Genomic DNA, 15,857 nt, shown 5'->3' on the forward strand with positions numbered 1-15,857 from the left:
AAACCGGGCAGTCACAACACAAAACGGGTTACCATAGGTTCCCGTGTCAAAAAGCCATCTTTGTTCTCAAACACCGTTAAGAATATTTTGAACCAGGCAGTTATCTTCCCCATGTTCGAGGAAAGCTAACAGAGCAGGAAGATAAGCATGTATGGCACACTTGCCTAAGCCAGCTAATGTGTAGATGTCTTGTGTCTGCCTGTTAAATCTTCAGAATATTTAGCAACATCTGCAAGATGAAGGACAAGCCCCCTCACCAGCTCCCAGCTTCCCACTCCTGACAGGACGCCACATGGGCTGAGCCCAACCCTGAGGTTTAGGGAATCCAGAAGGAACGCCTCTCACTTCCCTCTCCTGACATTTCTAACACCGTCCATGGATGGAACAAGATGCAAATTCCTGCTTTCAACTGAAAACTCATCCCTCTCACGAGGGAGGAAAAGGAGGTGGTCCGAGCCTCAGCAGCTCGGGTCTGCCAAGTCTCCTGCAGAGACGGCGACCCTGACTTGCACACACGGACCATGCAGGACGCGGAGGGGGACCGCACGTCACACCATGCGTGGCCGTCTACAGCAAAGAGGACGCACTGTCTACAACCGCGATGAGGACTGGAGGGCAGAAGCGGGGGTCGTGAGCTATTTAAAAATCACAAATGGTCACTGACTCCATCCAGGTGTAGGGGGGCTCGCCCAGACCAAGCCCCAGCCTCTCTGCAGAGGTTGGGAGGGGAGGCGCCTGACATGAGCCGGGCGACTCAGTGGGGAGGGCCTGAATCGCCACTGAAACCCAAGTGCAGTGTGTAAACCAAGCCTGCAGTTCTTTTCCTAGTCCAGCACAAGTGTGGTGAAGCATGGCTTTTCTTAATGAAAAGCGTTCTAATCAGAAATTATAGGATCTGTATGTTCAGATCCTAATTATAGTCTGCACGTATTAGAAAGGAAAAAGATACCGAGAATGAGAATTTCATCTGGTGAAAAAGTATCAAAAGTGACAGAACTACCCCAATTTAAACACGCTTCCATCAGAAATGTTAAGGGAATGACAAGTTCAAAAGGATCCCTGGAGTCAAACCTTCTTAAAAACAGACTAGGTCTGGATTCCTTCCTACCGAATGTCTGAAAGCTACAGAAATTTACAAATGTTTCCGACACACACACAGAGCGGGAGACGGGGGTGCTTACTTGATCAGCATTCCTTGATTGGGCAGCAGTTCCAGATGGATCTTCCCCCCTTCCTGAGTTCTCAGGTAGGCGAACTCCTCCAGCATATCAATATCTGAGGCCAGAGTCAGGGAACCACGTGTGAGAGCCAGGAGCCCTGCTCTCTTGGAGGCCGACACGGACTCAGTGCCTGGGTAACTGGCCCACAGCCCTCCCACCAGCAACCCGGGCCCGCCCGAGTCCAAACCAACGATCCCTACGCCAACAAAACTCCCTCCCAAAGAGATGTACGGTTTTCATATCGATGGTTAAACAGTCTATATGGTCGTAAAAGCGACACCTTTTGCTTTCTTGATAAGAAGTGGAAGGAAAAAAAGGGGGGTGGTAGGGGTGTTATTCCCACCCTCTACCTCTACCCAAAGGAACACTGCTCTAGGCGCCTGGACAGGAATGTCAGACTCCTCACAAATGAAAACTAGTGTGTAAGAGAAGTGAGTGTGAACACCAGACCTTGGATTCTAAGGTGGCTTCTCCGAGTACCACGTCCCATGCTCCCCATCATGAATGCAGGCGCTGGTGGGGCAGCATCAGCATCCCTGGTGGGTGCTCAGCACACCTGTGACACCTGCTGCTGTGACCACGGACCCTGGGGCCCCTCCCCGGATGGAGGCCAAGGAACGACTAGGTCCCACGCCCCATCCACCACCGGGGCGCCCTTCAGGCATCCTGGGTACCTTCCGAAGAAGTCGTTCCAAGTGGAAAATGGACTGGGGCTGTCGACATTCCCAACTCCTCTCTGAGGTCTCTCCTTTCACAAGACCGACAGCCACGATCCCATCTCAGATCATGACTCCTTGCTCCCCCACATCACTGACACCACTATTTCTCCCCCAAAGGGAGAGAAATTTTTGTCCCATGCATTTATCCTTTAGAAAAAAAAAGCTGCTTCTGCTCAGACAGGGGAAAGGATACTCGTGACGTAATTGAAGAAGTTCTCGTACTGGAAGTTGCCTTGCTGGCAGATCTTACTGACGGCTTTCAGGAAGAGCGTCTCCCCCCGCGGCCACTCGTGCTGCAGCAGGACGATGACGTGGCCCAGCGCCATGTCGTCCCGGCTGTCCGTGAAGGCTCTCAGCTGCGGACACGGCGGCGGGGGTCACGGGGTGACCGAGACCCCCCAGACACACTGCCCCCAGATGCTGCCGCGGGAGGTCGCCCGCGTGGGGAGGGACAGCGGAGAACAGGCCCATGTGGCAAACGGCGGGGAGGGGCCCAGCCAGGGGACCTGGGCCCCCAGCGGCCGGCGGGGTGAGGCGGGAGGAAGGGGGTCATGCAGGCTGAACTGAGGCTCTGAACGTGGGGTGAGGCGGGAGGGAGCTGAGCACCAGAGGGAAGGATCGGGGGCTTCTCTTAAGGGGCTGGGTGCGGGGTGGAGGGCGGGCCAGAGGCGCCCTTGGAGAGAAGGTCTGAGGACACCCGAGGACGGGGCAGGCGGGGAGGAGGCAAGAACGTGAAGTGAGAAACGGTCAGAGGGCTTCCTGGTCGGGATCAGCAGCCCTCCAAAGTGCTTCTGCCGCCTGGGGTCCAGATCAAGAGCGAGGGCTGGGAATTAGCGCCCTGAGGCGGAGACATCCACTCAGGAGCCGCCATTGGGCGGTTCAGCCTGTCTGCCCCCAACCGCCCCAGCCCTGCATTCCGTCAACCGTCCTGAGATGCCCCAGCTCTGGGGACCTCTGCACGCGGTCATCCCGGTGCCCTCACTCTAGGATGATAAACTCACAGCCCTCTCTGAGCCCAAGAGCACCTGTGCTCCCGTCTACTGCAGCGAGTACATCCTGACTTGCAGGCTAATTCACAAAACGCTGGACATCACAACAGGCAAGGCTATGTGCGTGTCTGCCCCACTGGTACCTGCAGTGATAGGTAATATTGTGTCTCAAGGACGGAGGTTATTTCTTACTCTTCTCTGCCTAGTGCAGCTGACATTTAATAAATACTTGTTTATTCCTCCCACTGCTTCCCTCGCTATGCTGACATGCTGTCGCAAGACGAACGTGTGCTCAAGGATGTCAGCTTGGACCACTCCAGGTCATCAGAACAATCCTCTGAATTACATTCCTTTCATGCTAATCATGAAACAGTGGAAGCAGTGACAGACTTTATTTTCTTGGGCTTCAAAATCACTGCGGATGGTAACTGCAGTCATGAAATTAAAAGGTGCTTGCTCCTTAGAAGAAAAGCTATGACAAACCTACATAGTGCATTAAAAAGCAGAGACATCTCTTTGCCATCTAAGGTCTGCAGAGTCAAAGCTGTGGCTTTTCTAGCAGTCATGTATGGACATGAGAGTTGGACCATAAAAAAAGCTGAGCGCTGAAGAACTGATGCTTTCGGACTGTGGTGCTGAAGAAGACTCTTGAAAGTCTCCTGAACTGCAAGGAGATCACAGCAATCAATCCTGTAAGTCAACTATGAATATTCACTGGAAGGGACTGATGCTGAAGCTCCAATACTTTGGCCAGATGATACAAAGATCCTACTGATTGGAAAAGACCCTGATGCTGGGAAAGACTGAGGGCGAAAGGAGAAGGGGCAGAGAGGATGAGATGGTTGGATGGCATCACCGACTCAATGGCGTAAGTCTGAGCAAACTCTGGGAGGCAGTGGAGGACAAAGGAGCCTGGCTACTGCAGTCCATGGCGTCCCAAAGAGTCAGACACGACTGAGTGACTGAACAGTCATAGCAGCATGATGAACATGAAGCTTACCTTAAAACAAGCCAACATCAAGTGCAGGCAGTAGGGCATGATGGCCTTGCTGGTACAAGGCAGAAGCTTCAGATCCGAACCTAAGAAAGTCCACAACAGGCAAAGAAGAGAGCCTAATTAGAGGGGCAGATGTTTAAAGTGCTTTCCTTAAAACAAAAAGGGCAAGCAGCAGTCACATGGTCTCAAACACAGTCAAGCCACAATTACATTTAGTGAACGTGAAATTGGTTTTTGAATCGTCTCTGGATTTCATGTCTCAATCGAAATTTCTCAAATTGCTTAAATACCTTTTATTATGAAACCTTTGAAATATATAGAAAATGACAAGACATTATCACAAACACCAGTGTGCTTTATAACTGAAGTTTTATAAAATGTTGACACTGGCTTTAATTTTTAGATTTTCATACACAGCATCACAAATTTCAGTTCACCTTCTGTGAGCCTCTTCTGATCCCTGCCTCCCTCCCTGGAAAGAAAGTGAAGGTGAAAGGCACTCAGTCGTGTCCAACTCTTTGCGAATCCACGGACTATGCAATTCATGGAATTCTCCAGGCAAGAATACCAGAGTGGGTAGCCTATCCCTTCTCCAGCGGATCTTCCCGACCCAGGAATTGAACCGGGGTCTCCCGCATTGCAGGTGGATTCTTTATCAGCTGAGCCACAAGGGAAGCCCCAGAATACTGGAGTGGGTAGCCTATCCCTTCTCCAGCGGATCTTCCCGACCCAGGAATTGAACCAGGGTCTCCTGCATTGCAGGTGGCTCCTTTACCAACTGAGCTATGAGGGAAGCCCAGAGGTAAGTGCTATTCTGAACGAGGGGCTCAGCATTCCTACACACACTGCGTGCCTGTCAGGCATACACCTCAGAGGAGCGTTCCTCATGTTTCCAGTCTGCCCTATAAATGGTGTCTCAGGCTGAGCATCCCTCCGCTGACTGCTTGCAGTACTGACACCTGTGACTCCAGCTTGCTGTTTTTCCATGTTACATAATGTTCTGTTGGTAACACAGACCACCAGTGATGTATCCATTCTTTCCCAGTGAACACTGGGGTTTCCCATTTTTCACTATTACAAACAGTGCTGAAACATTCTTATATTTTCTTGTATACTTGTAGAAAAAGCAGTGGCTGTTTTTCAAACCAAGACTTTAGTTCCTTTACGGTGTGTGCCCCTTGTATCCTAAATCCTTCTCTACCCCGAGGGCAAGAAGCAGAGGGAAACAGAGACACCGCTTTTGTGTGGGTCCCGTGCACACAGGCTTACGCATGTTCACATCGCTGGCCCTGGACCGGCACAGGTCTGAACTGCATGGGACCGCTTGTATGTGGATTTTCCAGTAAACACAGTACCAGCATTTTCACTTTACAGATCTCTAAATGAACTAACTGCGGGATTACAGATCACAGCGTGTGCAATCAAAAGAACTAGGGTTTGAGCCCTGATTCTGTCCAAACTTGCAGCTTCCTACCCTGGGGGTAAGTCACTCGTCAATTCCAGGTTCTGAGGCAGAGAGAGAAAAGTACCTGGATTTTTGACTACTGGGTGGGGGGCAGAGAAGGGGGTCAGAGCCCTTGGGTTAACTCCTGCATTGTTCAAGGGTCAACTGTATACCTAAAACAAAAGGTTTGTGAAATAAAATTCATCCATCTTACTGGCAATACATTCATTTTAATAATATACTTACAGCCTATCTCACTAAAAAAGAAAATTTCTAGTTGAAAATCCACGAACCAGGAGGTGAGGGCCCACGTTTGGAAATCACTGATAGGTCTGCATCCAGAAGGGGCACATAGCCAGGCAGTGAGGTGTGTGACCTGGTCTGCTAAGCTGGCCTCCAAACCGACCGCATTAATCTACGCACCTTCCAGAAGCAGACGGGTGATGCGGATCTTCACGTCCTGATGGTAAAAACACCCACCCTTTACTCTCCGCATCCTGAGGTAACATGACAGCTTATTGTTTTAACCTGAATTTCCTATACTAACAGTAGGTGGAGAATCTTTCCAAGTAGTTTGGGGCAATATTTCATTGAATTTATCTCTAAGTAGTTTATGGGTTTTGATGTTATTCAATCTAGAGAATCCTTAGGATTTTCTAGATGGCCAAATATGTGGATAAAGATGGTTCCTTTCCCACCTTCCTTTTTCTTGCCTATTGTGTTGGCGAGAATCCCCAGGATGTGGCACTGAGGTGTTGGGGGCAGACACCTCTGCGTTGCTGCTGGTCTTGGGGAAAGCACTCAGTATTTCATAGCTAAGAATGATGCTGGGGAAGTTTCCTCCTATTTCTAGTTTACTGAGTTGTTTGTTTTTAATCATGAATGATAAATGCAGACATAATTGAATTCTGTCTGCGTCTATTAGGACAGTCTTGTGATTTTTCTCCTTTAATCTGCAAATGTGGTGAACTCTGCTGATCGGCTTTCCTGGGTTAAACCACCTTTGCATTCACTCAGCTGTCATGTCTTTTCTTTCTTATATGTGGCTGTATTTGCTCATATTTTGTTAAGAATTTTGCATCTATGATCGTGACAGACCCTGGCCTTTAATGTTCTCTTGTGATGCTCTTGTTTGGTTTTGCTGTCAGGGTTATGCTGGTCTTAAAAACTGTTAAGTGTTCTCTCTTTCTCTATTTTCTCAAAAACTACGTACGGGACTGAAGTCGTTTCTTCCTAAATGCTTGACAGGATTCATGGTGAAGTCAACTGGACCTGGAATTTTCTTTGTGGGAAAGTTTTTGATGACAAATTTAATTTGATAGATATAAAATATTCTGATTTTCTGTTTCATTTTGTGTCAATTTTCGTAAGCTGTGTTTTTGAAGGAATTTTTCCGTTTCATGTAAGTTGTTGAATTTATTGGCATAAAATTATTCACAACCTATGCTCTTTCTGTCCTCCTGATTTCAGCAGAATCCGGGGTGATGTTCCCTCTTCCATCCCTGATATTGGTCATTTGTAATCACTGTCTTTCTGATCAGTCTTGTTAGGGGCTCATCAATTTCATTAACTTTTGGCTTTATTAGTTTCCTTCCGTTTTCTTCTTTTTTTTCTATTTCATTAATTTCTGGTCTGGTTTTTATCACTCCCTGTTTTCTCCTGGGCTTGAGTTTGACGGTGCATCTTTTTCCACCTCTAAGATAGAACTGAGATCCAGACAGTAGGGCCCTCTTCCTTTCCTGAGAAGCGTCACACCTCAACTTATGTAATTTTTCAACAAATGAGCAACTTGGAGTGAAGCCCAAAGCAGCCTGAGATATGCTGAGCAGTCCTTCTCTGCTAATCATCACAAAGTTTTGTGGAATTGGTCAAGATCGGAAAAGGAGTTCTCTGATATTCTTTGAAGAGAGCACATTCAGGAAGTGAGGAGAGCGTCGGACGGAGGACAGACGCACGGCTGCTCGCAAACCCAGAGCCCAGAGAAGCCTGGCGCGCACTCTGCTTCTTACACAGTTTGCCAGGCTCTGCAGATCTCACGCTGTCACCTTGTCAGGAACTGTAAAAAACAACTCCCAGCGGCGGGTCCTAGAGCTGTTTCTAGAAAGTAAAGATAGGGTGTGCCACTGTACCTTTTCTAAACTTGGGCTTTATTTTGGAGGGTTCCTCCTGGGACTTGCCTCCGTCCTGGATGGGGAGGACCACATAGCACATCAAGTCGAGGACCTTCTCACACGTCATCTGGAGACGAGACCAGAAGAACGAACTGAGTTTCTGACGGAAACCGCATCTCCGTAACGAAAGTCTCTGCAGCACACAGCAGGCCGCCTGGGCACAGAGGCTGGGAGCACTGGCGGCCCCAGGGCCCCACCTGGTCACTGCCGTTTGCCTGATAGTGAGCGCGGAAAAATAACTAAGATTAAACCCACGCACTAGACCTTTCAGGGAACACGGACCCACTCTCTGCTGTTAAACAACAGAACAAAACTTAAAACTAATCGAGCATTAACTGAACGACTAAAGTGTTTGGCAGCAGCGTGGAATCCAGGAGAAGCACACCCCCTGTCCTAAAGACATTTACTAGCTCACTGCGTGGAGAAATTGACAAAATGGGACAGACGGTACAGGAGCAGAGTTTAAAATGAAGTAGAAACAATAAATAATAAACTAGCAGGAGAGGTTTAAGGCTGGACGGTTGTCCTGATGCGAGCCTGAAAGCCGGGAGGGTTTTATATGCAGAAAAGAGAAGAAAGGGTTTTCGGAGGAGAGAGGACTATACACCGGCTTTGGAGAGTCAGCTAAGGGTGTGGTCCAGAAAGCAGGGGTGAAACTGGACAGATGATGCACCAGCGGATGAGAGGCGGCCCCCGCGCCCCACTGAGCAGGTGGTCTCGACCCACAGAGAGCAGGGCATTACCCTCGGCCCACCCATCAAACTCCAGGAGTGACAGGGTCGCGGAGGGAGCACTTCCTGTGTGTCAGGCACAACCTTCCTATTACCTTCATTTTACAGACGAGGAAGTGCAATCTTAAACCCCTGCTTCCCAGCCTTTTTCCTATCTTGGCATGTCCAGAAAATACTTGTGAGGCTGCTCAGAGCGGGAAGCAGATGACCCCGGGGCTCAGCTGTCCAAGCCCTAGCTAACCCCCTGGGCTGAGGGGCTGGCATTCTGGCACATCCAGAACCACCCATGGCCACAGGGTCATGAGGCTCCAGCTTTGAGAGGTGGGCAGCTGGGAAGTTAAAAACTTAAAACTCTGGAGCTAGAGAGCCAGCTAAGTGGTGGGGCAAAGAGTGAACTCAGAATCACATGCCGCCATTCCTCAATACCCATCTCCTGACTTCAGGTACACAATGGAAAGTAGGAAATTAAATAAAACAGAATCACTAAGCTTTTTCACCAGCAGATTACGTAATAAAATCTAGGCAGAAAGAGCAAGTTTCAAGTAAACATGCATGGAATTAAAAAGCTACTCCAGGAAAGAAAGGAAGCCCCAGGGCCGCTGAGGGCACCCAGGGGGGTCCCCACACCGACCGGGCACCCAGGACTCACTCGGTACTCCCCCAGAGCGAAGTGGCAGGTGGCCAGCTGGATGAGTGCCCTCTGATGCTCCAGGGTGCCCTGCCCCGAGACCTGTGGCTGAGGAAGTGATCCCTGGAGAGCCGCCAAGTGGTGCAGGCTGGCGATGGCCTTCTTATACTGACCCTGAGAAAGTCACAACCGCAAGGAGGGAGAAACACGGCCATCAGGAAAAAAACCTGCTTTTTGCTCTTATACTTCTATGTGCCTTCATAAGCTGTCCTGAGAAAGTACTCTTTTATGATATGCATCTTCGCAAACGATCTTCATACAACCTTTTAAGATCAGTACAAAGTACAATAAATAAATGAATAAGAAAAAATAAATTAATAATAATAAAAAAAAACTTCCAGAGTCACTAGCAAGCAACTCCAAATCAGGTACCTCTGCTGAACCAAGTAAGAAGGGAAAGGAGACTTAGCAACAGTATCAAACCCACTTAGTTAAAGCCGGTGAAGGATCTGTATGGAGGTACCTTATAAACACCAAGATTTTTCTTTCTGGTCTTAATTCTTGAAAGGAAATAAAATAACACAAGCTCTCCGATAAAGTACATTTTGGATATGCCGTTTCTTTATAAATTGGAGAAGGAAATGGCAACCCACTCCAGTACCCTTGCCTAGAAAATCCCATGGATAGAGGATCCTGGTAGGCTACAGTCCATGGGGTCGCAAAGAGTCGGACACGACTGAGCAACTTCACTTTGTTTCTTTATAAATATTTGACTGTTTCTCCTCCATGAAGCCTGGAAGCAGGAACCTGCCCATTTTCACAACAGAAGCCCAAAGCCTCTGTCTCGGGCCTGAGTCCTCTGTCTCCTCTGGGCAGGTCCGCTCAAGGACAGCAGGGCCGGGCGGCAGGGCTCCGCCAGAGCAGAGGGGGCTGAGCAGGGCTCGGCTTTCGTTGAAAAGTAAACTCTGACGTCTACAGAGGGGTGTGACCGGACACGCCCCACGTGACACAGAAGATGTAGGCCTGTCGTTCGGAGCTGCTCTGAGATGATGGAGGAGCACCGTCCCCCGCCGGTGAAGACAGAACACTTGTCTTCAGAGCGGGAGGGGACACGCACACCTTCACGCTGAAGATGTTCTCAGGAAGTCACGGTCTAGTCTGGACACGGGTACTTACAGACCCACATTACCTGATAGATGATCATATCGTTGAGGAAGATTCTCAGCCAGAGCCAAGTATCCGTCTTCCACGCCAAACAAATTCTTGTAAATTCTGAGCAAGAATTCAAAAACAAATTTATCAAAGATATGTAACACGGAAGCAGGAAATAAAACTGATACACCCATCAAGAGAACAACAGTCAAGAGAGACAAATTATTATCAAAACATGCATGTAACTTTAGACTTTGATTCCTAAAACAATGGTCTGAACTTTTAATCAGATGGTAAAGTTAGGGCAGAATCAAAGTGATAATGCCAGTCGCTCAGTCGTGTCCAACTCTTTGTGACCCGTGGACTGTAGCCCGCCAGGCTCCTCTGTCCATGGGATTCTCCAGGCAAGAATAAGGGAGTGGGTAGCCATTCCCTTCTCCAGGGGATCTTCCTGACCCAGGGATCAAACCTGGGTCTCCTGCATCTCCTGCATTGGTAGATGATTCTTTACCAAATGAAAAAGAATACTTACCAGTAATACATAAGAAATATTCTCATCAGGCACTGACACTCACTAAGCACATATCATGCGCTAAGAGCTGTTCAAAGTGCTTTTCACACATTAATTCATTTACCTTTTAAGCTACTTTGTTTTCATCTAGTTAAAACAATCAAGATATGACACTAAGAATTTCACTCATTTATTTAAAAGCCAACCTATAACTCAAGAAAAAAAATCCACTCCAAAAGTCACAAACCTGTTCACAACTCTAGATGTGATAAGGACAAATCGGGTGATGCGGTGTTTACTAGAAAACATGACGACACATCAGACAAAGCATCTGTAGAGGCACATGACAGACGCAGGCCCGGGACCAATGTCCACTGGCCAAAAGGGAAGTCACGGCCTCGATCCCAAAGCATAGAAAAATACGCTGGTTACCGAGTGCTAGTCATTTCTAAGTAACGTTGAACTACTCACTGGTGTAAATGTTACACAGAGAAACTCCCTCTTATTTACGTCTGTACTCAAAACAGGCTTCCTGCAGTCTTTGGAATTTGAGCTTTTCACTTTCAGGCAATGGAATTAATGCAGACAGAACAGCACCATCTCCTGTAACCTTAGTACATGTGGCTGGAGGCAGATACAACGCAGGGGGACAGAACAACTGAAACGCACACAACAAACCCAGCAAGCCAAGAAAAAGGCCAGCAATATAAACTGTAAAAGACCGAAAACTCTCCCTCCAACTCCACCCCAACTCTGATTATATTACCCAGTGTAGCAGTTAAGAGGAAAATGGTCATTTGAATATTTATAACTGATTGTGGACTTCCTGCTCAAAAATGATCCTAAAATGTGTGAACTACCATAATCAATTTACTTAGCCATTAGTGACTTGACATTTCGAGTAGAATAATGAATCTTTTTTGGTGTGATGATTCCATATAAAAACGGAAACATTCCAACAGGACAAGACCGCCTTACCCTTGTCCAGGAATTCCAGGGAATAGAGCAGCTCCCAGCTCTCTCTGGCCAGCTTGAAGCTCTCCAATACCTCGATCGAGTTAGCAAGTTCCGCCTTGTTGATGACAATGTGACGGTTCCTTCCTTTTGCTGAACAGTCTTCATCGTCCGAACTCTGCTTAGAGAATGTGAAGAACGTGATTGAAGTTACAGAAATACTCACTGCTGCTGCTGAGTCGCTTCGTCGTGTCCGACTCTGTGCGACCCCACAGACGGCAGCCCACCAGGCTCCCCCATCCCTGGGATTCTGCAGGCAAGAGCACTGGAGTGGGCTGGAAACAGTCACTGCTTGAACATTATTGTCTGTTATTGCTGATGTCAACTCTGATTACTGTATGAATTTTATATCAAAGGATACAATCATGAGTAAACTAAAATATTTTGAATTTAACAATTTTAAAAGACAATATAAAATAACAATATTAAAAGATAATATAAAATTTTCATCCTTTCATGCATTCAATTTTTATTTTTAAAATTACGGTTTTCTGATGATAAAACTCTAAGGCTAAATACTAAGGATAAAATACTAAGGTTATGGCAGCTTCAGAATAAAGCTACAGAGTGAAAACTTCTAATAACTTAAAAACATATTAATGCTATAAAAGCCAAAACTTACATTTTTATGTTTAGAGATAGAGCTTAATTAAGTAGTACCTATTTTATAATTTACTTTTTTCCAATATGTGACATTATTTAATTTGCTTTCAAAAAACTGCTGCGTAGTGGAATAAAAATTAAAGCCTAAGTCCTCTGAGAAATAATTGAGAGAAACTGAATTATTAAACGTGAACTTATGTTCACTGCGTATATCTTCTCCAACAGTTACCCAACGCAAGGTGTGTGGCTAGGAGTCCATTTGTCTGCACTTACCCATTTTATTTAATAATAAACATTTGTAATTTGCTTTTCATCTCAAATAATATAAAGCTGAAGAAAAAAAGAGGGCCTCAGGGAAAGGCAACTATTGTAAATGTCACTGAGTATGGTCATACTTTTTGCTGAAAGCAAGTTAAGGTAAAACAGCTCCACTTAATTTTCCTGAAAATTTCTTGAATCTTTCATTCCACCAAAGTCATTTTTATTAATTCAATGACCCAAATTAAATTCTCCCTGTAGATTTTTACCCCACTGAGATCATTAAAAAAATATGTAGAAATAAACCTATCTATGAAAGAAAAATAGACTGTGGCCGTTGGGGGGAGAGGCTGGGGAAGGGAAGGACTGGGATTTGGGGTCGGCAGAGGCGCATTACATACAGGAGACAGATGAACAACAAGGCCCTACTGCATAGCACAGGGAACTCTATTCAATATCCTGTGATAAACCATAATGGAAAAGCATCTGGAAAAAAATACATGTATAACTGAATCAATTTGCCGTACAGCAGACATTAATCCAACACTGTAAATCAACTATACTTCAATAAAAAAAGGTACACATATTTCAGCTAAATATATCCAATCCTCATTTAAAAAAAAGAACAAAGCTCAGTCAGGCTCACTAAAAAGAAAAAAAAGAGGACCCAAATAAACAAGAAATGAAGAAGGAGAAATATCAACCAGTATAGCAGAAAGACAAAAAAATCCTAAGGACATACTATGAAGACGTTTTGTTGGCATGAATACACATCAACAAACTGCACAACCTAGCAGAAATGGGCGCATTTCCAGAAACACAGAGCCTGTCAAAACGGAATCAAGAAGAAACACAATTCTGATCACTAGAAGTGAAACAGAATCTGTAATTAAAAAAAAAACTTCCCTGCAAACAAAAGTCCAGGACCATATCACTTCACTCTGGAGTTCTACCAAACATGCAAAAAAAAGAACTTATACTGATCCTTCTTAAACTCCTCCAAAACACTGAAGAGGAGGGAACACTCCCAAAGTCATTCTAGGACGCCACCAACTCCCTGATACCAAATCAGACAAAGACAACTGACAAAAAAAAGACAATTACAAGTCAGTATCTTTGATGAATACAGAGGCAAAAATCCTCAACAAAATACTAGCAAACTGAATGCAACACCACCAATAAAGGATCATACACCATGACCAAGGTGGATGCATCCCAGGGTCACGGGATGATTCAACATATGCAAATCAATCAATGTAATATACACCATATTAACAAAAGAAAAGACAAACGCCACATGATCATCTCAAGAGATGCAGAAAAAGCATGTGATAAAACTCAATGTCTATTCTTGATGAAAACTCTCAACAAAGTGGGTATAGCGGGAACGTATCTCAAATGTAATGAAAGTCATTTACAACAAACCCACAGCCAACATAATATTCCATGGTGAAAAACTGAGAGCTTTCCCACTAAAATTTGGAACAAGACAATCTGGAACATTCTCACCACACCTATTCAACATTGGAAATCCTAACTATAAAAATCAGACAAGAATGAGAAATAAAAGGTATCCAAACTGGAATGGAACAGGTAGAACTGCCATTGTATGCGGATGACATGGTTTTCTATATAGAAAATCCTAAGGACTCCACACAAAAACTATTTAATTAACAAATTCAGCGAGGTAGCAGGATACAAGATAAACAGACAGAAATCTGTTGCATTTCTTTACACTAACAATGAAATATCAGAAAAGGAAGTTAAAAAAATTAGAATCTCATTTAAAATCATATCAAAACAAATGGACAAAAACCCCAACAACCTAGGAATAAACCTAACAAAGGAGGGGAGAGACCTGTATATTGGGAACTCTGATAAAGGAAAACTGAAGGTGATTCAAAGAAATGGAAAGATATCCCATGTTCTTGGGACGAAAGAATTAATATTGTTAAAACTGCCATACTACCCAAAGCCATCTACAGATTTATGTGGTCTCTATCAAGTTACCTGTGATATTTTTCACAGAGCTAAACCAAATAATCCTAAAATTTACATGGAACCACAAAAGACACAGAATTGCTAAAGCAATTTTGAGGGAAAAGAATGAAGTTGGAGGCATAATCCTCCCAGGCCTCAGACAAAATTAAAAAGCTGAAGTACAAAACAGCCTGGTATTGGCACAAACACACACATAGGTCAATGAAAGCGAACAGAGAGCCCAGAAACAAACCCACATGCCTCCGGTCAATTAACCTTCAACAAAGGCGCTAAGAATATACAGCGGAGAAAAGACAATCTCCTCAGCAAAATGGTGTTGGGAAAACTCGACAGGTACATGTAAATCAATGAAGTTAGAACTCTCCCTTGAACCATACACGAAAATAAACTCTAAACGGCCTAAAACTTATATATATAACACATGATGCCATAAAACTCCTATAAGAGAATATAAGCAAAACATTCTCGGACATTAATCACAGTAATATTTTCTTAGACCAGTCACCCAAGGCAAAAGAAATAAAAGCAAAAATAAGCGAATGGCACCGAATCAAACTTATAAACTTTTGCGCAGCAAAGGAAACCATAAACAGAACAGACAACCAACGGACTGGGAGAAAGTATCTGTGCACAATGGGACCAACAAGGGATTAATCTCCAAAATATACAGAGAGCTCATATATCAGAGAAACAGACAACCCAATCAAAAAACGGGCAGAAGAGCTAAACAGACATTTTTCCAAAGAAGACATACAGGTGGCCCACAGGCACATAAAAAAATGCTCAACAATGCTAATTATTAGAGAAATGCAAACCAGAATGACAATGAGGTATCACCTCACATCAGTCAGAACGGCCATCCCAAAAAGGTCATCTGGTTTTTCTGTAACATCTCATGGAAAAAGCTTTACAAACTTTTGGGACAACCCAATAAATAAACTATGTGTATGCTTTAAAAAAAAAAAAAAAAAAGAACGGCCATCATCAAAATGTCTACAAAAATAAATAAATGCTGGAGAGGGTGTGGAGAGAAGGGGGCCCTCCTACACTGCTGGTGGGAATGCAAATTGATGCCCTCACTATGGAGATCAGTATGGAGGTTCCTTTAAAGGACTAAAAACAGAACCGGCATATGATCCAGCAATCCCCCTCCTGGGTATGGGTCTGGAGAAAACTCTATTTGAAAAGATATACGCGCCCCAAGGTTCAGTGCAACAGTATTCACAACAGCCAAGACATGGAGGCAACCTAAGTGTCTGTCACAGATGAACAGATAAAGATGTGGTACACAAATACAACAGAATACTACCATATATATACATAACAGAATATCACCCAGCCACAAACAAGAATGAAATAATGCCATTTGCACCAATATGGATGGACCTACAGATTATCACACTAAGTGACGTAAAGTCA

General features: G+C 45.1%; 1 protein-coding gene across 6 annotated transcripts in view; it reads right to left on the bottom strand.

The window, feature by feature from the left end:
• The window catches only part of INTS10 (integrator complex subunit 10), a 29,634-nt gene that overhangs the window by 3,837 nt on the left and 9,940 nt on the right, over window positions 1–15,857 (bottom strand). For 3 of the 6 annotated variants that reach the window (XM_065946630.1, XM_065946634.1, XM_065946633.1), the window contains 7 exons: window positions 11,541–11,697; window positions 10,089–10,171; window positions 8,921–9,073; window positions 7,499–7,607; window positions 3,929–4,008; window positions 2,133–2,295; window positions 1,182–1,275 (listed from right to left, as the gene is read on the bottom strand). In XM_065946630.1, coding sequence (XP_065802702.1) covers window positions 1,182–1,275; window positions 2,133–2,295; window positions 3,929–4,008; window positions 7,499–7,607; window positions 8,921–9,073; window positions 10,089–10,171; window positions 11,541–11,697 — 839 coding nt within the window. The remainder of the gene's footprint in view (window positions 1–1,181; window positions 1,276–2,132; window positions 2,296–3,928; window positions 4,009–7,498; window positions 7,608–8,920; window positions 9,074–10,088; window positions 10,172–11,540; window positions 11,698–15,857) is intronic. The other 3 variants (XM_065946631.1, XM_065946635.1, XM_065946632.1) reach the window with 2 other exon arrangements.

The sequence above is a fragment of the Muntiacus reevesi genome, chromosome 10, assembly GCF_963930625.1.
Source record: "Muntiacus reevesi chromosome 10, mMunRee1.1, whole genome shotgun sequence".
Taxonomy (NCBI): Eukaryota; Metazoa; Chordata; class Mammalia; order Artiodactyla; family Cervidae; genus Muntiacus; species Muntiacus reevesi.